General features: G+C 35.0%; 4 protein-coding genes across 7 annotated transcripts; all 4 read right to left on the reverse strand.

Annotated features, from left to right (window-relative positions):
• Positions 1–4,169: 4,169 nt before the first annotated feature.
• LOC110901126 (protein CNGC15b) lies at positions 4,170–7,156 on the reverse strand. The gene is made up of 5 exons (XM_022147975.2): positions 6,584–7,156; positions 5,526–6,488; positions 5,334–5,445; positions 5,031–5,267; positions 4,170–4,943 (listed from the first exon to the last, which is right to left on the reverse strand). Exons 1-5 carry the CDS (start codon positions 6,607–6,609, stop codon positions 4,281–4,283), a joined length of 2,001 nt encoding a protein of 666 aa, XP_022003667.1. The 5' UTR covers positions 6,610–7,156; the 3' UTR covers positions 4,170–4,280.
• Positions 7,157–7,288: 132 nt separating this feature from the next.
• Positions 7,289–9,656, reverse strand: LOC110898337 (29 kDa ribonucleoprotein A, chloroplastic). 2 transcript variants are annotated; one of them, XM_022145108.2, is made up of 5 exons: positions 9,153–9,656; positions 8,221–8,322; positions 7,805–8,119; positions 7,646–7,719; positions 7,289–7,553 (listed from the first exon to the last, which is right to left on the reverse strand). In XM_022145108.2, exons 1-4 carry the CDS (start codon positions 9,516–9,518, stop codon positions 7,657–7,659), a joined length of 846 nt encoding a protein of 281 aa, XP_022000800.1. In that variant the 5' UTR covers positions 9,519–9,656; the 3' UTR covers positions 7,289–7,553; positions 7,646–7,656. The 2 variants fall into 2 exon arrangements, with proteins under 2 accessions (XP_022000800.1, XP_022000801.1); XM_022145109.2 differs by having other exon boundaries at positions 7,641–7,719; positions 9,153–9,586.
• A 5,255-nt stretch (positions 9,657–14,911) lies between these two features.
• LOC110898338 (pentatricopeptide repeat-containing protein At2g37230-like) lies at positions 14,912–18,300 on the reverse strand. 2 transcript variants are annotated; one of them, XM_022145110.2, is made up of 2 exons: positions 15,906–18,300; positions 14,912–15,107 (listed from the first exon to the last, which is right to left on the reverse strand). In XM_022145110.2, the coding sequence occupies exon 1, from the start codon at positions 18,186–18,188 to the stop codon at positions 15,912–15,914; it is 2,277 nt and encodes a 758-aa protein (XP_022000802.1). In that variant the 5' UTR covers positions 18,189–18,300; the 3' UTR covers positions 14,912–15,107; positions 15,906–15,911. The 2 variants fall into 2 exon arrangements, with proteins under 2 accessions (XP_022000802.1, XP_022000803.1); XM_022145111.2 differs by lacking the exon at positions 14,912–15,107 and adding an exon at positions 15,156–15,384.
• Positions 18,301–20,918: 2,618 nt separating this feature from the next.
• LOC110898339 (synaptotagmin-3) lies at positions 20,919–25,443 on the reverse strand. Of its 2 annotated transcripts, none has more exons than XM_035982005.1 (11): positions 25,045–25,443; positions 24,599–24,721; positions 24,443–24,493; positions 24,227–24,350; positions 23,600–23,820; positions 23,444–23,518; positions 22,845–22,921; positions 22,495–22,747; positions 21,581–21,949; positions 21,360–21,494; positions 20,919–21,280 (listed from the first exon to the last, which is right to left on the reverse strand). In XM_035982005.1, exons 1-11 carry the CDS (start codon positions 25,153–25,155, stop codon positions 21,152–21,154), a joined length of 1,668 nt encoding a protein of 555 aa, XP_035837898.1. In that variant the 5' UTR covers positions 25,156–25,443; the 3' UTR covers positions 20,919–21,151. The 2 variants fall into 2 exon arrangements, with proteins under 2 accessions (XP_035837898.1, XP_022000804.1); XM_022145112.2 differs by having other exon boundaries at positions 20,995–21,280; positions 24,599–24,697.
• Between the last annotated feature and the right edge of the window lie 680 nt (positions 25,444–26,123).

The raw sequence follows: 26,123 nt of genomic DNA on the forward strand, positions 1-26,123 counted from the left end.
GAGAGTGAAGTGTCACAATCAGATTTACCGGTTCCAAGGTAACTTTGGCAAGCACCACTTTCCCCTCAAAGACTTAAACTATGATATAAACTATAGGTTATTTCTTTTTATGAAGTATATATATTTTTTTTACATGTTTATTATAAAGAAAATTTTCAATTTATATTCGTTATTTTAACTGTTTACTTGTTATAATAACAGAATATAATGAAAAAAAGACCTCTCATGCACTTGTTACCTATTAAGCTTTGAAATTGTTTCTAACCATAAATCATATATTTAGTACAACAAATTAAACCGTTGGTCATTTTGGTTTCTGTCAAATTTCAATGTCGGGTACTAATAGTTTTTTATTGCAAAATCAGGTATTAACTTTCTAATTTGTCACAATGTTGAGTACTAAGGCCAAACCTTGTTAACTTTTTTGGTTAAGTCTTGCTAAAATGACTAAAATGCCCTTTAATAACCAGAGAGTCTATTTTTTTAATTAATTATATTTGACTAATAATTTAAAGTAATGTTTTCTGTTATATTTATATTTTTTTATAAAATTAAATGGATTTGAAGTTTATTATTTATAAAATTTGAGTTTATATATAATAATATGCTAGTAAAATAAACTATTTAACTTAATCTAAATAATAACCCAAGTTAAGATTTATAAATATTACTAAAACAAATTTCTGATATAGGAATATAACAGTTTTGAAAGTTGAAATAAATATGGGGGTTCTGTTCTGTATGATAAAACAAACAAATAGCATGTAATATTTGTACCAGCCTACGATGTTATGTACAAGAATTGCATCATTAGAGTCTGGTATGTCGACATGGCTCCGACCAGTTGTAGAGACGAAATTGTCTGTGAAATTGTGTGGGAATGAGGTCGCATTGGGTTAAGAGGCGTATATTTATCCTCGAATTGAAGATATAACGGATCGAGAGGATGATGGGATTTTGGAGTTAAACGGGTTAGTGGATAAGCATAATTTGCAGTTTATATGTGACACAAACGAGTTGTTAGTTTTGATTACACTGGATATAAACATTAACGAAAAAAACGAGTTAACGGACAATTTTTACGGATCCGATACGGCTGGAAATCTGGAGACTTTGCCGGAGAAAACCCCCTGAAAGGCGGGCTTTCTGTTTGGTTGATTTTACAAGTTTGGTTATTTAACACATATAGTCCCTTCGTTTCTAAGTTTTACAAAATGACTAAAAACTTTAATTATTAAAGGGCATTCGTCCCTTCATTTTAGTCATTTTAGTAAGACTTAATAAAAAAGTTAACAAGGTCTCGCCTTAGTGCTCAACATTGTGACAAGGTCTGATCTTAGTGCTTAACATTATGACAAATTAGAACATTAATGTCTAATTTTGCAACAAAAAACTATTAGTACTTGACATTAAAATTTGACAGAAACCACATAAACCAACAGTGTAACTTTTTCAATATATCAACTAAACCATATATGCAATCATACTAAACCATATATGCAATCATGATTTTTTGGGGTTTTCTTTGATTCGTAACTAAACTTCTTCTCGCACTCTTAAAGCAATTGATTAATATACCCCTAGGTTACTTTAATTGGTCATGTCAAACCAAGAAATTTCCAACATTCATTGGTGGATTGAAACATTATAAACACCAAAATACTTGCTCGTGAGAATTTATTCAACTTATAATATCACTAGCTTATAACTCGTGTATTACACGGGTTGAATAAATGAATTTTATATACCAAATAATAGAACATTATCTTTTTAAAAGACTTCTTTATTGTATGGGTTAAAGAAATGTAATTTTATATATTAAATAATAAAATAAGTTATATCTATGAGAACCATATGTATTGTACGGGTTGAATAAATGTAATATTATATATCAAATAATAAAAAAATTATATCTTTAAAACCATTGTATTACACGGGTTGAATAAATGTAGCATTGTTTACCAAATAATAAAAAAAGTTATCTTTTTTAAAAAACCCCGTGTAAATATATTTAAAAAAACTAACGGATTTTTTTATATTTAAAGTAGGATAAGATTGAATATTAATCTGAACTAACGGATTTTTTTATATTTAAAGTAGGATAAGATTGAATATTAATCTTTATTTATTTAGTTAATATAAGATTGAAAAATCATATGATTGAATAAGTGGGAGGTTGTATTATGATAAATCGGTTAACCGTACTGAATGATAAAGATAATAGTGATTGTTGAACAAATTAATTAATCGAATTTAACAGAAACATTTGTGATGTTAGGCGGATTTTTTTATTATTTGAAAGTTAATATCAACTTTGGAATTCGTATGAATTCTTATTAGATTTGATTAAATATTATTGATAATAAAAATTTGTATTAGATTAGATTTTAGATTTGATTAAATATTATTAATAATAAGAATTATATATATATATATATATATATTGATTTCGAGAGACGATGAATAGTAATTTTATTTTTATAATAATATATAGTTTTTTTATTATTTAATATATTATAATAGTTTATTTATTATATTTACTTTTAATAACATATTTTTCTTTTTTTAAACATCTATTTCCCTTACCTTTTTAATAATTGTTTTGTTTCTTTTTTAACATATATTAATTTATCAATTAATTTGATACTTCTTTAACAAGTTACGTTTATAACTTTTTTCTAAAAACTTAAGTACGTAGTTGTGCTCGATTTCTTTCCCTGACATTTTGTTATAAGCTTTGTTAAAACGAGGTTATACTCAAAATAAAGTATTTATTTGGTATCATAAAACGGTACGATGATAAACTAAATCGTCCTAATGGTTTGACTTTCTAAACAACATGCTTTATTTTCAAATCACGTTTGTTTTACATTATCATTTGCTCGGTTTCGCCGCAACGCGCGATATAAAAAAACTAGTTTGTATTAATTTAGATTAAATATTATTATTTTTAGTATTATTAATAATTTTAATCAATTAAATGAAAGAATGACAAGTGTCTCAAAACAGGTTTCTTTTATTATATAGTATATAGATATAGATTATTTAATCAACATATAACCAACTAAATTAAAAAAATATATATTTACTTCTATTATCTCCTAAACATCACCAGTTGATTTAAACACACTATTTGATTTAAACACACTATTGGATAGAAAATCACCAATTTCTATCTGCAAACTCTTTAAATAATAGATATTCGTGTTCTACGATTTATATTACATGTAATAAATAAACAATGTTAAAAAAATTCATTGAAAGAATTAATAATCTCATTTGCGATGAAAAACATTGAGAGAAAAAAACATACCTTCTCAACAAAAACCGAATTTGAAGTAGAAAATTAAGAAGAAAAATTCTATAGTGGGTTAAGATTCTTTAAATTAAAATGTCGGCATTTTATATTATTATATTAGATTTTAGATTTGATTAAATATTATTAATTATTAATAATAAGAATTTGTATTAATTTGGATTAAATATTATTATTTTTAGTATTATTAATAATTTTAATCAATTAAATGAGAGAATGATAAGTATCTCAAAACAGGTTTCTTTTATTATATAGTATAGATTATATACAAGTCAAAATAGATACAAATTTAACTTTTTTCCCTTTTGGATTATTTATAAACTTTTTTCTATAATATTTTAGATATAAACACACAAGTTAGACTAGTCATAATAACTTATTTTACTTTTGATAATTCGGATTTTGTCAGGCCACTCATTCTCTACCTATGTGACAAGCCCTATGGAATGCATGTTACGTGACCACCAATCGGACTGCGGGAAGATCTACCAGGAAACAGTTATGCCGAAAAGGGACCCATCCCAGCTTTGATAATGACATGTATCAACATGGACTATATATGCTCGTGACGTCACACAAATGAGATTATGCAAATCCCTTGTTATTCTCTATCTCACATACTAGTTTTCCGGTCAAGTATAGTTACTTATTCCAACATCAGATTACAGGAACAATTCCGATCATGCGGCAAGGCTAACGACATTCTGCTTTGTATGTTCGAAAATCCCAGCTTCATTTAAGAGTGCAGACTGCTAGAGTGATTTTCGATCGAAGTTATCTGGATACGATGAGTTGGATGCTTGCTTTTTAACTTTCTTTTTGCCTTTTTCTATGTTTGGTTAGTGCAATTGTGTTTGCATATCAAATAATAATATATAAATATATGTGAGTAATACTTTTTTATAAGAAAATAAGTTCAACAAATGTATTATTCAATCAAACTTATGAAACTTAATCCATCCTTTTAGGTATTATCATCATCATCAAGGAACTCGGGATCCTTCGGTTTTGGAGGTATGGGGCTCCGAATGATATCGTCACCATCATCATATCCTTGCCCTCTTCTTAAACTCGTTGCCAATATTGATAAACCGAGTTCCTTTCTAGTTGACTTGTTCTTGGTGGTATGAGTGTTAGCCCTAATAAGTCCGGCCTCTTTTCGCCTTTTGTACCGCTTCCACGCTGCTTGTATGAAACAAGCAGCCCACGTTCGCCATTGGTGCGAGTGCACCCTGAACGTGTGTCTAAGTTTCTTGTTGTGAAGCTTACGAAATTGTGTGGCTACAAATCTTAAATCTTCTGAGGTGAGAGCAAAAGCTTCCACCTCAGAAATGGCAGTGACTGTACGTGTGGATGATGGAATAATGACACTTGGCCGTGGGTCCAGTGCCCACGTCAACAACTCCTCACCACAAAAGTCTCCTGGGCCGATCTCACACTGGTTCAAGAACCCAGATCGGCCCCCACCAGTAGTGTAGGAATCTAGGTGTCCGCGCATGATAAACAACATTTCATTAGTGGGGTCACCTTCTCGTACTAGACAAGTTCCGGCTGTTGAGATCACGGGTCTTAGTCTTTCGCATATTGCATCCACGGTGCGTTCATCCATTTGATCGAATAATGGAACCTATACGAATTTACATAATCATATTGAGGCAAAAGCATAGAACAAGATAAAAAAAATTGTTGTAATAAAAAAAAAAACAAAACTCACCCTTCTAACGAGCTCGGCGCATACATAACGCTTGATGTCCCTTCTAAGATCAAGTGGAAGCGCTCGAAGAATTTCTTCTTCATCGACTCCTCGGGTTGTGATCCATTTGTACAGATCGTGTTTGCGTACACGTTCCCTCAATTCATGCGGCAGATGTCTGTGGTGCATCCATTGCTCGGTATCCATCCGTTTCACTCGATACTCCTCCAGTCGCTTAGTTCTTGACTCGAGATATTGCTGTTTTTTAAAACAACATAAAGTTTATAACTCAAACCATAATGTTCTTAACGAAATCCGACTTACTTGCATATTGCCAATGAGCAAAGCAAAGAGCACCAATCCAGTAATCCCGATGAGTATGCAAAAGTGCGTTTCCGCTATAAACGGACTCGCTTGAAGTTCTTGGCCTGCTGAACTGAGAAAACACAAAACAACGAAAACAAGACGCGTTACTTCTATATTTCCTATATGAACCATATATGTGTTTAAGGTTACCTTAAGCCTCTCAGGCCCCACCAAAGACAGTAAGAGTACTTTTTAAAGAAATTAGCAGACGCGATACTGTATCGAACTGCATCTTCAACAAGCCCGTACGGGTAGTTATCGGGATCAGCACATGTACTTGAGACATTACTGGTCGAAAACCATGCTTCGCGTCTAGGAAGATTTACATTAACACAAGCAAAATACCAATGATCGCATTCGGTTTCTTTGTCGCACATTTCCACCCAACATATCCCTTGCCTCTCGATCGCTAAAAGATACCACATCGCTCCAATCACATGAGCAGCCAACATAAACAGGACTAGATTGTAAGCAGCTCCGACCCACGCGACATTAGCCACTAGACCGGCTTGTTTTGATATACGGGACCCGAGTCTAAACGTGAGATAAAGCCGCAAGACGAACTGTAATATTACGAAGTATAACACGCTCGTTTTAGTACTTATCATTTCCGACTTATCGACAATGTGGAACCATGACATCACTTGCGGAATCGGAAGCGTGGCCAAGAAATCGAGCCAGAATTCACCCCTCAGATACCGCTCGGAAATACTAGAAGAATCTAGAATCAACTCTCCTCTTCCAAACAAACGGGAAGAAGGTGCGACATAAGCCGTACGGAACCGAACAAAAATCTTGACCGCATAAAGGATATCGACGATCGTACGGATGACAGTTAGTGTGATCTTGAGGTTAACGTCCTCATCAAGACACATGCCCTCTTTGGTCACAGGCAAGTAGAAGAAAAGCGGGTCTACTGCGAGTGAGATCAGAGCTGCGATTAGAAACAAATAGTTCCATTGATTTATGGCTGCACCTCGCGGATCAAGAACAGTTTGGTTGGTTTTCGCGTAATCCTCTGAGAACACTCGCGAAAGCTTTTTCACGAGTTTAGAGTCGTCGTTCTTTAATGATGAAGTATCGAGTTCAGCGGATTCCACGTCAGCATCAAATCTGGTAGGAAAAAAACATATAATTTGTCAAAAAAAAATATAAATCATATGAACATGCTGACATGAAGCATGTACAGAAGAAGTAAACATCTCAACCTGACGTATCGTTTAGAATTGTTCATTTTGCGCGCCTGGATATGCTGCAGTTTTCTAAACTGACGATGATTAAACAGCGAAAACCGGCATTTTTATAGGCAAAATGAAGACATGATAAGGGAATATTACTAAAACTGGCAGCTTCTGAAGATTTATATTAATAAAATTGATGTTCTTATATTTGTCTTCTATGTGTTTGTGTTGAATTTCTTCTTTTTCATTGTCAAAAGATGAGCAAGAAAAGGTACAAGAAAAGGAATTTATAGAATATTAGATACAAACCAAGAATCATTTCACTCTAAAAAGATTGCATGAAAGAGACTAATCACAGTTATTTTGTGCATTTTCACTTTTGGTGCAAACCTGAGTCCTCTTAGGCATTTCATCAAACAGGTTGCGTGCGTATAACAAACAAAGAGTCCTCTTAGGCATTTCATCAAACAGGCCGCGTGCGTAAAAAAAACAATAGTCCTCTCAGGCATTTCATCAAACAGGTCGCTTTGGTATAAAAAGAACAAGTCCTCTCAGGCATTTCATCAAACAGGTCGTTTGCGTATAAAAAAAACAAGTCCTCTCAGGCATTTCATCAAACAGGTCGCGAGCGTATAAAAAAACAAGTCCTTTCAGGCATTTCATCAAAAAAACAAGTTCAATCACCTCTCTTGAAATTTTAAGAACATTAATATAGATTGTTTTACAAGAATATGATTGCAATTCGATTCGATCTGTTGCCAAACATAGGTATCAAATGCATTGTTAAAAGCATCATAACATTCTTCCCACAAAAGATCCAACCGGATGCAATTCGCATACACCAAAATGATCGATTACAAATCAGTATATAGTTTAAAAGCATTCATTACAAAACTTAATGACACTTATGAGCCCTGCTAATCCTTAAGTTACATAAAAAAATAGTCACAGCTTCACAATAAGCATCATTTCCTCTTTAAATTGTAACATGCTGCACCTGTGTCACAAATATTCACAGAATCAATTAACACCAAATCAAAATGATCGTTTAAAACATTATATACGTTCATGAGTCGGATCGTACCCCACCTTTTAACTGTTTAAAACTGACGCCTTTGTGGCGCTTCAGCAACGCTAACTCGGATATTTCTACCATCAAGATCCTGCACCACAATCGTTATTCAAAACATGTTTTATATATATACACACACACACGCGCGCGCACACCAAAGGGAATTATTTACTTACAACGCCGTTTAATGAGTCGATCGCGCTGTTGACTTCATCGGCAGAACTGTAAGTGACAAACCCGAATCCCCTAGACCTACCACTCTCCCTATCGTAAACCACCTTAGCGTCCAAAACATTTCCTTGCTCTCTAAACAAGGTTTCAAGAGCGAGATTATCGACGCTCCAAGCTAGGTTTCCGACGTAAACCCGGTTCGTGTTGTCGAAACTTCTCCCACCGCCACCACGACCTTCTCGCTGCCCACCGAACGACGATTCCTCCCTACGTGGCGGTGGAGGACCTGAATTCACCCGCAGTGCTCTCCCGTCAAGCTCCTGCAAGTTTCCGAAGTTCGAAACTTAAATGTGAAACCTAAACAATCTTGAAAGTGATATTACGACTTTATGTATACTATTTGAGCTTGATGCAAACTTACGTAGCCGTTGAATTTACGAACAGCTTCCTCGACTTCTTCGACGGATGACATTGTGACAAAGCCAAAACCTCGGCTTCTTCCACTAACTTTGTCGTATATAACCTGTATAAAGTAATTGTTTCAGTACACATGCTAATTGAAATATGTTCTCTGTTACTTCATGTTAATTCATGAAGTAAACCCAAATTTGGTCAAATTAGCACTAAATTGCAATGAAAATATATCAAATTAGGTCAAATTAGCACAAAATTTGCAATGAAAACACATCAAATTTGGTTAATTTAACACAGTATTGCAATGAAAATATATCAAAGGATCAAAATTGCAATATAAATACATCAAATTTGGTCAAATTAACACAAAATTGCAATGAAAATACATCAAATTTGGTCAAGTTAACACAAAATTGCAATGAAAATACATCAAATTTGGTCAAATTAACACAAAATTGCAATGAAAATACATCAAATTTGGTCAAGTTAACACAAAATTGCAACGAAAATACATCAAATTTGGTCAAATTAGCACAAAACTGCAATGAAATACATCATCAAATTATCACAAAATTGCAATAAGAATACATCATATTTGGTCAAATTAACACAAAATTTGCAATAAAAATGCATCAAATTAAGTCAAATTAACAAAGCTGCAATGATAATGCATCAAGATAGATAAAATTAACACAAGATTGAAATGAAAATACATCAAATTAAGTCAAATTAACAAAATTACAATGAAAATACATCAAATTAAGTCATATTATCACAAAAATATGCAATTAAAACACAAATTAGGTAAAGTTAACACAAAAATATAATGAAAATTCAACAAATTTGGTCAAATTAACACAAAACATGCAATAAAAACACACCAAATTAGGTCAAATCAACAAAAACAAATCAAATTCAGGTATGAAAGATTAACAATACCTCAACCATCTCAACATTTCCAGCACTCTCAAACAAGCCAGCAAGCGCAGCACTATCAACACTAAACGGCAAATTCCCCACAAAAATCTTGAGATCAGGGGAGAAGCTCTGTTCCTGTTCATCATCACCATCGCTAGACAACTCTTCATCGACCTCCAACCCAGTAGAAACAGCAACAGTACGGATGATTCTAGAAGATGGGGTGGGTTCAAAGAGCTTGTTTGAAGATAAAAGCTTTGGGAATGGCTTCAGGGAAGCAGGGGAGAAGAACAGAGAAGTGGGCGTTGGGGTGTTAGAGATGGAAGATAGGGTTTTAGAGGAAGCTAGGGTTAGGAATTGAAGAGATGATGTTGTTGAAGAAGCCATTTTGGGTTGTGGGTTTGAAAGAGGATAAGGTTTTTGGCAAGGGGATATGAGGGTTTGGGGTGGATTGTGTATAGGGGTTTATGTAGGGGAGGTTTGGGGTGTGGGTGTGAGTGTGAGTGTGACCCGACCCGGTTGTATCTTATCTCAATGGGATGAGTTTGTTTGTTGTGATATTTAGGGGTTAGGGTTTGTGCATGTTGTGTCTAGTTACTTGAATTGTTCATCAAAGAAGTTGAAATTTTGAGTTTTATTTTATAACTAGTAGTAGATGCTCTGTTTGCGTTACGGGGCAATGACCGAATAATCCTCAATCAATTAAAAAAAGACTACTATAATTTTGTTATGAAAAAAAAAACGATGATAAGACCGTAATTTTGAGCTCAGTGCAAAACTGTAATTTTTCAAGACTAATGAGCCAGTGTTAGGCAGCTAGAGTTATGCGCCGCCCGCTTTGCGGGGCACTAAACCGAGTATTTCTTAGGTTAATAACATGTACGCCTTTATGTCGGTTAGTTATACATGCGACCTGTAATACGATATCAAAAAAGACACATCAAGTTAACCAATTAAAGAAAAACAGTACCATAGTTATGATAAAAAAAATTAACTAAAACGATGACAAGTGTGTAACTTAGAGTTGGGGGCAAAACAATAATTTGTCAGGACCAATTAGCGAGTGCTATGCAGCTGTTTGGCATGAATAAAAACAAAATTAAGACAAAAAAGTAAAATAAAACACTACCATGGTTTTGCCAAAGGAAAAAAAACGATGGCAAGATTGCAAATTTTAGTGGAGGTAAAATCGTAATTTTAAAATGGAGGTAAAATAATATTTTGAACTGAGGGCAAAACCATTTTTTTTTATTTTGAAATGAGGGCAAAATCGTAAAATTTTAGCTGCGGGCAAATTCGTAATTTTTAGCTGGGGGCAAAATCGTAATTTTAAACTAGGAACCAAATCTTAATTTGGCAGGACTCTAGCTGAGGGGAAAAGCATATTTTTATTTTGAATTGAGGACAAAATCGTAAATTTAATCAAGGGGCAAAAGCAAAATTTTATTTTAAATCGAGGGCGAAATCGTAATTTTACACCTGTGATAAAATTGTAATTTGGCATCACCTACAAATAACTATTAAATCAAAAAAAAAAAAAAAGTCAAAAGTTGCAGCCAAAGTGGCCAACCACTTACCAAAACTGTTCCCCAGTGACGTCATGATCTTGAAAATGTGATTGGTTTACTTAGAATTAAAATCTAAATGTTATTATTAATAATATGTGTTGGTTGACATATGAATAGTAATTACAACTAATTCAGTATAAAAAAGTTTAATATTTCTTTCAAACTCTAAACAAATCTAATCAAAGAATTACAATCTCCAATCACTCATCGTCATCACATTGTCCACCCTTGTCATTGCCCCCACCATGTCGCTTCCCACACCACTTACACTTCGATCACCATTGTCTTTTCTGCCACCCGTTGCCTCCACCCCCTCCATTGGCCATTGGCCACCTCCCACCACCATTTTCGTCGATACCACCTCACGGTCATCGTCACCACTATTGTTGCCACCTCTGTCTTTACTACTGCCACTGTCGGTGGTGGTAGGGCCGACATCAACGATGAGATGGTTCCAATGACGATCGTTAGGTTGAGCCAGTCTTTACACCTAGTGGGTTGGGGATGGCTGGTGGGTGATTGAAAGGGGCGATCGGGCAGCAACGGGGTAGTTGCAATTAGGGATGGGATTGGCCAGTATCCGTACCCGTACCGGTACCAAAAATACTGGTATCGAATTTGAACAAAAGTGGGTACCAAATACCGTACCGAATTTATTGGTACGGTACGGGTACATGCATTTCAGTACGGTACCCGCTTTGGTACCACTTTGTTTTTATTTTATTTTTTGAGCACTCGTACAAGTACTAAACAGATAAAATCGGCACAAGTACCAATACAATACAATACGAGTACTAAATAGGTAAAATTGGTACGAATACGATACGAGTACCAAATACGTAAAACCGATGCGGGTACCATAAATACCATAATACGAAATAAAACATAATATAAAAAACTTTTAAAGATCTATATAAAATTCGGTACCAGTACCCATACCAATACCGAAATCAATAAAACTAGGTACCGATACATGTATCGAAGACCTAAAATTGGTACGGATACAGGTATTTGAGAAAAAAAAACCCATCCCTAGTCGCAATGGGCTTGTGACAAAAACAACCGATATCGTTTAATATACGAACAAGTATAAATTATTTGTCATTTACTCATTACACATTCATATAAAATAAAGCGGAGGAGTTTAATACAAGAGAAATCACAAAGATAAGTATTTCAATTATATGTTTCAAGTTACATAGAAAAACTGTTAAATGTATAGACTTGAGCAACTCAATAGTTGCATGTCTAACTCTTTCCACGTATTAGACATCATTCCTATCAATTGGGGCTAAAACTCATGGCATATGTGACCAACAATCGGATATCAACAGCGTATCTTCTATAATAGTTAGCTGATAAAATTTCAATATTCGTTATCTTCACATACATGAAAATGAAACATACACATACATATCAAACACTATAGCCACCTAATTTAACAATCTAAATCCTATATCCTGATTTAACTTAGATCTTTAAATAAATAAATAAAAACAAGACAAAACCACAAACAATTAGAACGAACACAAACCTATACCAACCCTAAAGGTCTACAAATCCAGTTAAAAAAAGCCGGATCAGGTTATAAACTAAACTGGATTGGTGAACAAAAAATAGGTATGTAAAAAACCGGTTCGAGTTATACACTGGTTTAGGTGAGAAAATGTGTGAGCCTATTTAATCGATTGGGGTGGGCTTCAAACCGGTTAGGGACATAAAAACCGGTTTTTAGATGTTTTTCAAATCGGTCAGGTCCAAACCGCTTTCAGGGAATGAGCCTATGAACTATTGGGTTAGATCAGGTCCAAACCTTTTTTGTGTGAAATGGGTCGATTTATAAAACAGAATGGCCCCCAAGCCGGGTTTCTTTAACACCACTAACCAACACACACGTCACATTGTTATGTATTTGAATTCTCACCGACGGAACTAAAGCATGAATCTTAAATCCTAGTTAAGCATGTTCAAATCAACACACACGTCAAATTGTAGGATGTTGTAGGTTGATTTTATAAAAAATAAAGAGATACGGTAGAAGAAGTAGAGAACTGGTAAAAAATGTTAAAAATTGGTGGGTATTTATATTGGTTTAATATGTAATTTTTTTTCAATTAAAGTAGCCGTTTGGCAACGGCTAGTCCCAACGGCTATATTGGACCAGCCAACCAAAGCCAGCCATGTCCCCCCCCCCCCCGGGCCAGCGGGGCAACGCCATGGCCAACGCTAACCCGGTGTGGTCTAGCCAGCGTTGCTTGGCAACCACCGCCCCACACCCCACGGTCTAAGCCTGTTCAAATCAATAGTCTTACATTACACAATCACACAATTAATGTGGAATTAAAATTCAAATTTCTAAAGGAAACCTTAAATTGATGGAGAGGAGTGAGGGGAGGTTAGTAGGGTAAGGCATTGAATGGTCTATAGGATGTGTTTGCGTTGGCTGTAGATCGATGAAATTGTGTTTTACCTGCCTTTATTTACTTTTAATAATGACAGTATTGTCATTTTTATTATCAGAGCTATCATCAATAAAAACAGTAAATAAATAGTAATTAAATATTTTACCTGCAACATAATGATGGTTGAATATTAGGGTAAAGATCAAATACAAATGAATCTTAATATGTAAAAGGTGAGAAGTGATGAAAGATTCTTTTAATTTTTATTCTTTTAATTTTTTCCCCTCTACGTAAACATGTTTTTTAGTTTGAAAAAAACGAAAAAGATATTTTTGTGTATAGTTTCTCTAGTAGAGTAATTATATAATTTTTTTTGAGGTTTTAGAACTAAAAATACATATCTGACTTGAACTAGAAAAAAATTATTCACTTCACGTTTAGCACGTTAAAACCAATTTGTACAATAACCTTACCCTTGAAGTACAATTAATCTTTTTCACTAAAATGTCTCATTGAATTATTTTACTTGTTAAGTTTTTTGAAAAAATCAAAATTTATTAGTTATTCTTAGTTATCCAGATATTGCAATATATGCTTTCTATAACAAAATAAATCAGGTTAAAGATTTTTATGCTCTACAAAATATCTAAGAAGCAAATGATGGGCTGTGTTAAAGCCACATCGCATTGTTTGTAAATCACTAAATGGAGACAAAAAAAGGGGAGTATGCAATCAATCCCACAACTGTCAAAAAACAATCAAATGGCCAACAGGGCTGATAGAGATGTAGATTTCTCAAGCTCTTCATAACTTCTTCCCTTAATACCCCCTTCACTAATGCAATTTCTCGTGTGAAATATCGAAAATACCCTTATCCAAGATGACAAGCTGTGAATTTTAAAAATATGATCATGCCAAACGGTGAAATATCCAAAATACCCTTATCATAGATGACAAGCCGCGAATTTTATAAACATGATCATGTCAAACGCCAAAACGACAATGTAACTTAGGATGTTGACCCAATGGATGGCCTCGATCCAATTTGCATATGCACTAAAAGGGTACAAGGGGGCTATTTGTTCATTAAAAGTGTGTATCTGTTGCTTATTGAAATACACATGGCTCGCAAAAAACATGTCTTATTGTGTTTAATAGGTCAAAGACGACGTGATTAACACAAGTATGAAACATGTATACGACTCGTTTTAATTACTTTATACCTCATGTCTATAATATTGTTGTATATTTTATACCTCATATCTATAACATAGTTGTATATTTTATATACCAAGAGGAGGAAATGGAGCCTAGCCGCCTAATTTTAGTTATTTTTTTAAATGTGTAAGATTGCATAGTGTATGCTTTCTTAAACATGCTTTATCTTGTCTTATGCAATATAGGTATGATAGGCTAAAAATATAAATCAAAAAAATCAGAAAAAAATTAAAAAAAAATCAAAAATTAAAAAAAAAAACAAAAACAAAAACAAAAAATCAAAAAAATAACTCCACTCTGCATAGCGCCATGCAAACAAAACAGGGCATGGATTGCCAGTCAAAATATGTAACATTTACCTAATTAAATACGGGTGGGTTGGGTTATGGTTTATCTCTAGCAGGTCAAATGAGTTATATAAACAAACTTAAATATTAACGGAGCAAACACATCTCCAAAGTGTATTCTATTTCATAAAACCTTCTAAAAAAATATAAAAAAATGGAAAAAATTTAAAAATTAAAAATTAAAAAATATAAAAATAAAAACATCTAAACTGGTACTATAAATCATAATAATCTAAATTCAAGTATTTCCAACTCACTATCATCATAAGAACCAGCATTTAACACATTCAAATACAAACAAAACCAAATAAAACCACAAACAACCTAAACAAAACATAACCTTAGTTTGAGCGAGCAGCAGCTTCAACAACCATCTCATTCTCCATATCCCAAATCTTAACACTCCCCTCAGTAGCAGCACACAACCAACACCTATTCGGACTAAAACACAAAGTATGAATAAGAATTCGCATTTTTCCCTCAGACAAATCGCACAACATATATTACATCCTTTCCACCACTTGCACACAACGACCCATCCAGCGACACTGTCACCGTGTTCACATACCCATTGTGGCCCGCCAACGTGACCTAAGCTTACAATTAGCCAAACTTCCAGACACATTCTAACCCCTTTAAGAATAATAGCTAACCCAATATAACCCATCAGGTTTTAGAATCCGCCCAAAAATAGATGCGTGGGTTTACTTTGCCAGGTCTACAAATAATCAAATAGTTGAAATAAACAATCACAAACACTAGCGTTTATTCATGTATCAATACGCGATAACCAGATCTAGAATTTTAAAACGCGGTCCCAAACAACTCGTAAATGAGCCAAAAGAGAGGCTGTCACAGCAGATGTTTTTCTCAACTAGGCAAATAGCTACACTAAGATAAACCCAAATACATAACATACTTCCAAAACACAACTTGAATAAATAATCTATATGTTCTCCTCAACTAAACTTCAAAATCCTTATTTTCTGTAAATTTATGTTCTAGCACTATTTTCAACAATGAAATTCAAAAACTGTTAGTAAATGACATTGATTTGAAGCGTAAGAAACACAAACAATGCAAAACTGGTTTTCGGGTGCATAACGAAAACACAAAAGTCTCCGTCTTAACGAAGATCAAATAAAAAAACAATATGTTCTATTAGATAGTTCTAAAACCTGAATTAAAAGTAAATATTATTATGGGGAACAGAAAAAAAGACACTATAAATCGACTCACGTTCCATTAAGCTGCAACGGATGCTTGTTTCTTCCCTTTCTTGCCAGCTGTCCCGTTGATCATTCTAGATAGAATATCGGCCTGTTTTGTGTTCCCCTGTTCGTTAAGAATCTTGATCAACTCCTCACTGCTGCTTTTATCCGTAACGCCCCCTTTTTCTTTAATTTTATATAAAATCGAGTATGCGTTAAGCGTCTTTCCCGCAGCTAATAAAGCATCCAAAACCTTATCGTAACTCGAGAAGTCTACGGTATAATCTCGCTCCAAAACATAATCCAACAGCTTCACAGCAGCAATCGTCTTTCCTTTTTCACATACAACCGATAACAAATGGTCAAAATCAGGGTCAAACCCGACATTCATCATCAAGTCAATTCTTCCTAACGCTTCCTCAACATGACCCCTTAATAAAAGCGCTTCCAAGATTTTCGAAACCAAATCCTTGTGCTCTTTTAAACCCTTTTCGATCATGATTTTCATCACCCGACTCGCGGTTTGTACCCTTCCGTCTTCGAATAAACTTCCCATTACCGACCCGTAAAGAGATGAATCCGGGTTATGTCCGGTTTCGATCATGCAATCGAATGCGGCTTTAGCATCAGCTGGCTCGTTTTTCTTCAAGTAACTCTCGATTAGCGACTTGTAAGAAGCTTCTTCGCACGGGACGTTTTTCCTCAACATGATTTTTAAAATTTCGAAACCCGAATCGGGTGAGCCTTCGGTTGAATGGCCCTGTATTAAGCTATTAAATCCAACCGGATCCAAAACACCTAATTTCATCAACTGGCGGAATAACGTTTCGGCTTTATTAGTCATACCGTTGTTACATAGATATTCGATCATTGGGTTATATGCAGTTGATTCAAGCCCCAACTTACCTGTAGTGTTCAACACGGCTCCGTTTTCTATAAGTTGATCTAATAACTTAACAGCCTCATCGTAAACGCCGTTTTTGCAAAGATTTTCGATTATAACACCGTAATGTCCAGCTTCAGGAGTGACGTTTAATCGCATCATGAACTTAAGCACATCCGCAGCTGCTTCAAGATTACCCGCCTTACATTGACCAGAAATCAACTGTAAAAAGACGGAATTGTCCTTCGGGGCGATATGACGGTGCACCATTTCCTTCACGATCGCATTTGCATCAGCCATTTTATCAGCATCACAAAGCCCAGGTAATAAAGCCGAATACGTGAAATCATTCGGTTTCATACCGAAACCTTTCATTTCTTGAAACAACTTTAACCCGTCATCAACTCTACCAACATTAACATACCCTTTAATCATTGTCGTGTAAGTGATAACTGTCGGTTCGATATTCTTTCCTTTCATTTCAACAAACAACCTCTCACACTCGTCTATCTTTTTCACCCGATTAAACCCGTTAATCATCGTATTATACGTAACAACATCCGGCGAAATCTCTCGACTTTTCATATCTTCAAAAAACCTATTCGCAGTCGAAACCCTCGACGAAAGAAAAAACCCCCAAATCAAAACATTGTACGTATGTCGACTCGGGTTTATCCCTTCACTCAACATCTTATTAAAATACCGTTTCGCCATCATATACCTCCCTCGTCTCATAATAACCTTAAACAAAACATCATACGACTTTATCGTTCTCGCCACACCCAATTCCTCCATACTCCTAAAAATCTTCACACTCTCTTGAACGATACCCGATTTCCCGTAACTATCGATCAAAACGATAAACAAATCCTCATCCCATTTGATCCCTTTTTTCGGCATATCTAACAAAATGCACCTAGCATGATTCAACTTAGCAGCCTTACCCAATATATCGATAATCTTATAATGCGTTTCGCGGTCGTGTTTAAACAAACCGGACCGCTCAACCCAGCGAAAGAACTGCAAAGCATGATCAGGGTTTCTAGCACCATGTAACACATTATAAACAAGATTATGATCAAACACAGGAACTAAACTTCTGATTGAGTTCTGTAATCGAGTGGTCCAAGCCCTATTAGCCATCATTCTACAAATAATATCTTCTATTTTTTCAGGGTTCCGATGCTTACCTCTTGGGGTTCTTGGTCCAAGATTGTTGAGCTTGTCGGGTTGTGGGTTTTGGGTCGGGAGGGGATCCGGGTCGTGGGGTGAAATGGGTGTTTCGGGTTCGGGTAAAGGGGTGTCTGATGAGGTGGAAAAGTGGAGGGATTTGAAGGCATGTTGTTGGGAACCTGTGATTCTTGCAAGATTTGAGAAGAAGTTGTGGTTCAAGATTTGGGATTTTGGTAAAGAGATTATTGAAGACATTGTGTTAGTGATTTGGGGGAGAAAGAATGGAGGTGTGAAGGCGACGAGTGTTTGGGGGGCTAGGGTTTTAGAACGATTTCAAAAGAATGTGTTTTTGTTTTAAAGTTGGCAAGCAAAATAAAATGTTTCATGACATATAATCGAATCGTAGGGTTGATGTCTGTATCACACACTAAAACCGGCGAGAGACCCAAAATATTATAGTTGAAATATAAGTCAAAACTAGAATTGCGATTCTTTAGTTATAACTAAGTCGATCTAGGACCCGCACGTTATGTTAAACCTGTGAAACGGGAAAAAATAGACGATGTAAAAACGTTCACCCACAATTCGCAAAATTTAGAACGAAAAGTAAAAAACGTTAAACCAAAGACGCACGTTGCGATGCGTTAAGTCACAAAATTTAGAACGGAGCATAAAGCGAAAAATTTGCGAAAAATGAAAACCATAAAGGACCAAAGTTGAAAGTAAAAAAAGTTGCAAAGATAGATTGCAAAAGATAAAAAGTTTTGGGTTAAAAGTAAAAAAAAAAAACAAATAATTTTGGGTTAAAAGTAATTTATGAAATACTTTTGGGTGAAGTAAAAAAAATAATTTTTTTTGGAAAACCCCCAAAGCCAACGTTACGACAACCATATGCATAACCATTTTTCTTTGAAAACCCCCAAAGCACACCCCGCGTTGCAGCGGGATGTAAAACGGTGTCAAATAGTACTAATATCACACAACCGTCATCAACCACCAACACTGACTCAACGTAGGGTATGCGTGTTGCGACGAACCTTTCAAACATAGGAAAATAGAGGTAAAAACGTTGAACCACACATGCACGTTGCGTCGTATTAACTCGAAAAATTTAGAACTATACGTAAAACGAAAATTTGCGAAAGATGAAAAGTATAAGTGACAAAAGTTGTGAAGTTAAATTGCAAATAATGAAAAGTTTTGGGTTAAATTTTAAAAAACAAATTATGTAGGGTTAAAACTGCAAAAGGTAAAAACCTTTGGGTTAAAACTAAAAAATCCAGGGTTTTTTTTTTGGAAAATGCCCAAAGCACAATGTACAACTCATGATGCACTACAAAGTTGCTTCTTTATATATGGAATAATGCCACCTAGCTTTAAGCATCGAACCGTAACAACGAAAAAGTACATAATAATTTAAATAAATTAGGAGAATATAAGTAAAAACTAAAAAAAAAATATATAGAAAATATAAGTTAAAACTACAACAACAACCGTACCCAATATATCCCACTAATAGCAGAGCTAGTGGAAGGGTTAGGGGAATGTGAGATGTAGGCAAACTTTAACTCTATACATGGGAGTAGAAAGACTGCTTCCAGAAAGACCCATGACTCAAAAACAAAAGCATACGAACAAACAGACGTGATACAAGCAGAAAAAGCGAGTACCATAGTGAAATAAAACTACCAAATAGCCACGGGGTGAACATATACTACATAGACATTTATAGCATTATAAAACAACCCATGCAGATGTTATCACAATCGTATATTAATTCCAACCTTAACCCAAAACTAGGCTACCTATAAGGGCACACGAGGCGGATACGTTATTTACCGTGATACAATAGTATCACTCGTGGAACACCGCCGCCTCCATGTTTATCACGAGTTATAGGAATAACTCGTTGAATGTATAACGCGTTGAACTTGATCAAATGAACGTGTATTACTTGTACATTGGGTATTAATACTTGTACATTGAAATCCCATGACTAGTAATACCACCCCCTACATTTCTATCACTAGTGATAGAATATTGGGTGATGACATGGCATGATTTGATTGGATAGTGGGAGTGATAGAAATCCATCACTAGTGACCACCCCTCCTCCCCTAAGTCATACCTTAGTAGTCTTTGGCATTCATCCATTAGTTAGGTGCATTTTATCAAGATGACACTATTAAATCTTCCTTTCTTTAACATTGTATATAAAGTGTTATAAGATTTACTAATTTTTCTTGTAAAAAACATAATCTTAACCTGAATATAGTTGTTACAGTTTAACTCGAACACAATAAGATAATCCGTTTATATAAAAGGGTCAACTAGTTATAAATAGGTCGATATCAAGTTGTGAATAGATTTAAGGGTATAAAAGACTAAAAGGATCGTTATAAAGTTGTAAACAACTTAAACAAGTCATCAAAGGGTTTACACGTTGAATTTAAAATTGTATTCTTTTTTCATATAATTTTAAACTAGCTAACGGGATAACCTGTTTATTTAAACTCAACCCGAATACATGTGCTAAAACTTCGTTATTTTCGTGGTGTGCTAACATTACTGCTATATTTTACTATTTTGCTTCTTTAAAAGTATTTTTGTGTTAGGCTATCAGGTGTGCTCTCCCATCCTCTATGTCGTCATCCCCGTAAAGGGGGATGGTGTTCCCCTTCCCCCGACCTCATTTTCCCTCCAATCTCAACCATACATTTCATCAATTTCATCAAAGATCAATCGAGGAGGACGGGGGAATCCTCCCAATTTCACCGAACCCCGATGGAGGGGGCGGTGTTCCCCATTGGTACCGACGCCACGTAGGCTTCCTGACCCTCTTCCCACACCCTACAACCTTATTATTAAAAAATCTAAAAGAAGTCTAGTTAAACTTAAGATAGTCTTTAAAGCTAAAAGCTTGATATCTAGGTTCCCCTTTGAAAAAGAAAAAGTATTTCTAAATGGAACATCTTAAGAAACAACTTAATAGAAAGAACCTTTTTAATTATATGGGATAAATCCTTTAAGATTACATAAACAAATAACTATGAAAACTATCTAAAACAAAATGATTTTTAGCACCTTTTGAATTCATAATCTGTACTTCAAAAACAATGTTTTTTTTACATCATAATATAGCCAACAAATCTCTGTGCAGCCTTTCACAAAGCTTTCAAGAATGAACTCATATGTATAACCAAATCTGCAACTGTACATCATGTAGCATTCCATTTTATATCAACATGTATCATCCCATTTCGCGAGTTAATAAGATGGTACTTCTCGTTAATACGACTATTATAAACAACATCCACTAGATTAATATCAACATGCCCCAAAGCTTCCTGCATATTATAACATTATTTCTTAAAAAAAATAACAAATAAATCATCTCAACATTTGTTCTTGAAAGTTATGGTTTACCTTTGAAGATCCAAATCCAAGCTTATGCTTTCGCTTGCTTATTACTTCGATATGAATAACGTCCTCAAAAGGAGCTTCATCTAACATAAACTGAAATTCTTCATTCCAACTTGGATCCCGAGTTTTCTTCAGTATCTGTCGTAAAAAGTCAACCAAGTCAACAGTCAAACTACTGATTCCATGGTATCTAGTTATCTACAAGTGTAAACTAGTGAAATCACCTTTGTTTTACGTTTATCTCCTTTGAAAACGACTAAAGCGAAAGGGTTGTTGTGGTGTTTCCCTTCGACGCTTTTTGCACTGATTATTGTCACTGTAAGTAATCCTGCTCGGTTAACAAATGAGCTCCTGAGTTTTTTAGAAACCGTTTGTTTCCTCATATAGAGGTCAATAGGCCCGTTGAGACTCGCGGTGTCGTCCACAAAAGGAACAAACGTTAATTCCACCGTTATACTCCCTCTTGGCTTCCTGTTCCGGGGATCATTGGAATCTAGATTTTTGACTAAACCAATAGTCAACTCCTTCTTTTCGTTCGGTTTTAGCACCATCAATGGGATAACTTGCATTCCTAATTTGTCATGAAGCCCAACCTAGAAGCAAAATCATGCAAAAAAGACATTTAGATGCAAATAATGTTGATATGCAACTTTAAATTTTACTCTTGAGTAAAAAGCCATTTTCGTCTATGAGGTTTGGCCAGTTTTGCGACTTTCGTCCAAAGCTTTGTTTTTCCGCATCTGGATCCAAAAGGTTTGAAATCTTGCCCTTTTCATCCGCCTCGTTAACTCCTTCCATTTTTCTCCGTTAAGTCAGGGGTATTTCCATCTTTTTGTTAACTTAAAGGGCAATTTAATCTTTTTCAGAGGTATTCAGTCTTTTTACATAAAGTGAAAAAGATCGAATTGCCCTTTAAGTTTAAAAAAAAAACAGAAATACCCCTGACTTAACGGAGAAAATGGATGGAGTTAACGAGCCGGACGAAAACAACAAGATTTCAAACATTTTGGATCCAGATGCAGAAAAACAAACCTTTGGACGAAAGTCACAAAACTAGCTAAACCTCAGGGACGAAAATGGCATTTTACTCTTTTAATCTCGGAAAGTACTATGTTTGATCATGGAATAATAAACTCACCTTTTCCCAGTCGAATACATGTAATTCAAGAACTTGAGACATGTGATCGTTTACAGTAAGTTTGAATTCTTCGTTCCACTCGGGGTTCAAATTTTTAGGTTTTACGGAAGTTTTCTTAGAAGGAATAATCCTCCCTCCACTAAGCTTGAGCTTAACATATGGATCAGAAGACCCGAGTAAATCCATCTTCAAAAGGTCACTTGCGCGTACAACTTTCACGTGCAGTATACCCACCGGTTTGTTCGCTGCTCCACTATACCAAGATCATGATTACCAAATGTTTATATATAGATTTTCTTGATCCATGTTTAAGTTAATGATGTATTAATGAAAATCTTATTAGAGCTTACGTGGAAGCATCAAGAACCGGTATTTCTAGAGACTGAGGCCATAGATAAAGACTAGCAACATATTTCTTGATTATGTTCTGCCATCAAACCAATATTTACGCTGATTTAGTCAATAAACTTTAGAGTAAATATCCATTTTGCTCCCTGTGGTTTGGTCACTTTAACGGTTCTGCCCCAAACCTTTCAAAATAGCCATTTTACTCCCTGGTCTATGAAGGCTTTCATGATTTTGCTCCCCGCCACTAAACGTCATCCATTTTAACAGTTAAAGCCTGTCACGTGCAAAACACCTGAGGAACAATTATGTCTTTTTTATGTTATGCAGTTTATTTTGGTCTTGTTTATATTATGCAGGTTTGATTTGGCCTTGTTTTGGACTTCTTTATGATATGCAGGTGTTTTGCACGTAACAGGCTTTAACTGTTAAAATGGATGACGTTTAGGGGCGGGGAGCAAAATCATGAAGGCCTTCGTAGATCAGGGAGTAAAATGGCTATTTTTAAAGGTTTGGGGCAAAACCGTTAAAGTGACCAAACGACAGGGAGCAAACGAAAGTTTACTCTAAACTTTACTATTCAATTAACAAAAAAATGGAGCACCTGAATGAACTGATAGAGTCCCGGGATTGCCATTAGATCACCCCCCATTACTTTCAACCCGAAATCTACGTCTGGCTAAACATATAAACAACAAACAATTCATCCAAATGTCACTATTTAAAAATACATTACTTATTCCAATGAAACAATACCTACCTTGTCTAATAAAGAGACGAAAATATTAGAAAAGCACGGGAATGTTGGCACAAATGGTTTCAGTGTTACCCGAACCGATGCACTTATTTGCATATCTATTAACTGAACTTTGATTGGTAGATAGAGAACGTTTAGAACGAGAATTATGTTGGGATTTCCAGCCCATTTAGCCGCTAGATCAAAGACGAGATTGTCCTCATTCATTTCATGTACCTTTATACCTTCAAAGTTAAAAAAAATAGCAACCTATAATCGTTATGCAAAGTTTCTGATTAAACTTAATATGGGGACTGGGTAGGGATAGTGTACATTAATTCAGAAGTGTGAGAAGTGTATTATAACACTATATATAACACTATATAACACCATATAAACACCGTATAACACAATGTAACACCATATAACACTATGTAACACTATATAACAATATATAACACTATACATCTATCATAGACATGCTATCAGACAAAATATAGTGTTATATTTGTTATATAGTGTTACATAGTGTTATACGGTGTTTATATGGTGTTATATAGTGTTATATATAGTGTTATAACACACTTCTCACACTTCTGGATTAATGTACAGGATCCTCTACCTATGGGGACTAATGATTAGTGAACATACCTTGAATTATAGGAGGAAGACTTCCAAATGTAAGGCGTTCAAAATCAATGGATCGTATAAAATACGTACCAATGTATTCAGAAAATATTGGTTCACACATGCTTTTGATCATACCACATATCGCCTATACAAGAATAAAATGAATGTGAGACAGGTTAAGTTCATGTACCTAACAAAGCGAAAAAAGTTTCATAACGTGTCCAAAATTTGTGTCACCTTATCAAGGTAAGGCCACATATCACGAATTACATCGTTCAACCAATCGACCTGCATAATCATAAAGAAATCATTTTGCTTTTTATTAAAAAATAATAATGAAATTAATAACGATGTGATGAGTAAGATTTAAAAATGCTTGAATTTAGTGCTCACTCGTTCATAGTCGGGGTGCTTTATCCATAGTGGAAGCTCCGGTAGAATATCAATCAACGAATCTTTATCAAAATCTCCGATCGGCCTAACGACTGGACTCTGCAAGTGCAAGTTAAGAAACCTCTAATTGAATATGTCAATACAATATTATAAACATGGTACAATATTATAATAAGATGAAAAATGTTGAATTTTAATGAGCAAAAGTAATCTTCTGCTTAGACAGCAATTTTCACTGAGACATTTTATCAAACACCTAACACACATCTTAACAAAACTACAAGTTAATATAATCATGATCATGTTCTAACATTCATTAATCATACAAATTACAAAAAGCCACACAAGACATGATTAAACCTCACCCACCATACATACATAAACACTAATAAAAGTTTATTATTATTTCAAAAAACTAAACAACAGTTTATGAACAAATCAGTCACCTTGACATCTGTAGACTCTGTATGTCCAAAAACAAGAAAACCCAATGAAACACCAACAGGAATTCCAATAGCAAACCCTGTAATTCCCAACAAGCTACCCACAAAGCTCATCTTAATGATGATGTTTCATTTGGGTGATTGAATTGAATTGAATTGAAGTCGATGGTGGTGTTGAATGATAATATAAACAGAATGTTTGAATGATTGGTGTTAAAGGAAGATAAAGGCAATGGATTGACGGAATCAGTTAACGGGAAACAAAAGCGATTGTTGATGATGATGATGATGATGATGATTAAATCTTTGTTTATGACTTGCAAGATTGAATTTTGAGATGGCTTAGCGTTAACGTAGTGCAGCATGAAACAAGATTAATGGGACAAAAATGGGCTTTTTCGAAAGTGTTAGAAAACAAAAAGGTGAATAATAATAATACAAAGGGAGAAAGAAAGTGGATGTGTTAAGAAAGTTGTGTTTTCTTCCCTCAATAATATTATTTTCACCCCCTCAATCAGTTGCGAATCTTGACAACGAAGACAGGGGTCGAAAACGGATATACCTAAAAAATTCTATAGAACCTGGGGTCGAAAACGTATATACCCAAAAATTTCTATACGAAAACTACATATATAACACTACTGAGCGAAAAGTTCGGGGGGTCAGGCGTCCCCCGGCCCCTCTTAAGTTGTGCCCCTGCCCTCAATGTATAATGTGGTTTACCGTTTTGGCATTTGTAAATCTTAGATCCAACCTATGTGGTCAAAAGCCCTTCGGGTGCGCGCTTAGGCTCTCAGGCGACGCGAGGCATTGCCATCCATGTGCTACGGCCAACTTCTTGCAAGCTCCCGACTAGTTTCCGGGAGATTCCAGGCAACTCTTGAAAATTCAGGCAATTTCTTGCAAATTCTTAGTTGAAAGATTTAAAAATGTCCTGGAACCACGTTCCAGTGGAACTGTTCCAAAACATATCTAAAACCGCCAAAAATTGTATGTTTGTGATAAGCGATTTGTTTATCTCAGGACCCTGCTTATTAAGTGCCTTGTACCAAGGTCTAAAGCTAATTTAGGCCTTGAGTACG

Source organism: Helianthus annuus, chromosome 13, assembly GCF_002127325.2.
Source record: "Helianthus annuus cultivar XRQ/B chromosome 13, HanXRQr2.0-SUNRISE, whole genome shotgun sequence".
NCBI classification, from domain to species: Eukaryota; Viridiplantae; Streptophyta; class Magnoliopsida; order Asterales; family Asteraceae; genus Helianthus; species Helianthus annuus.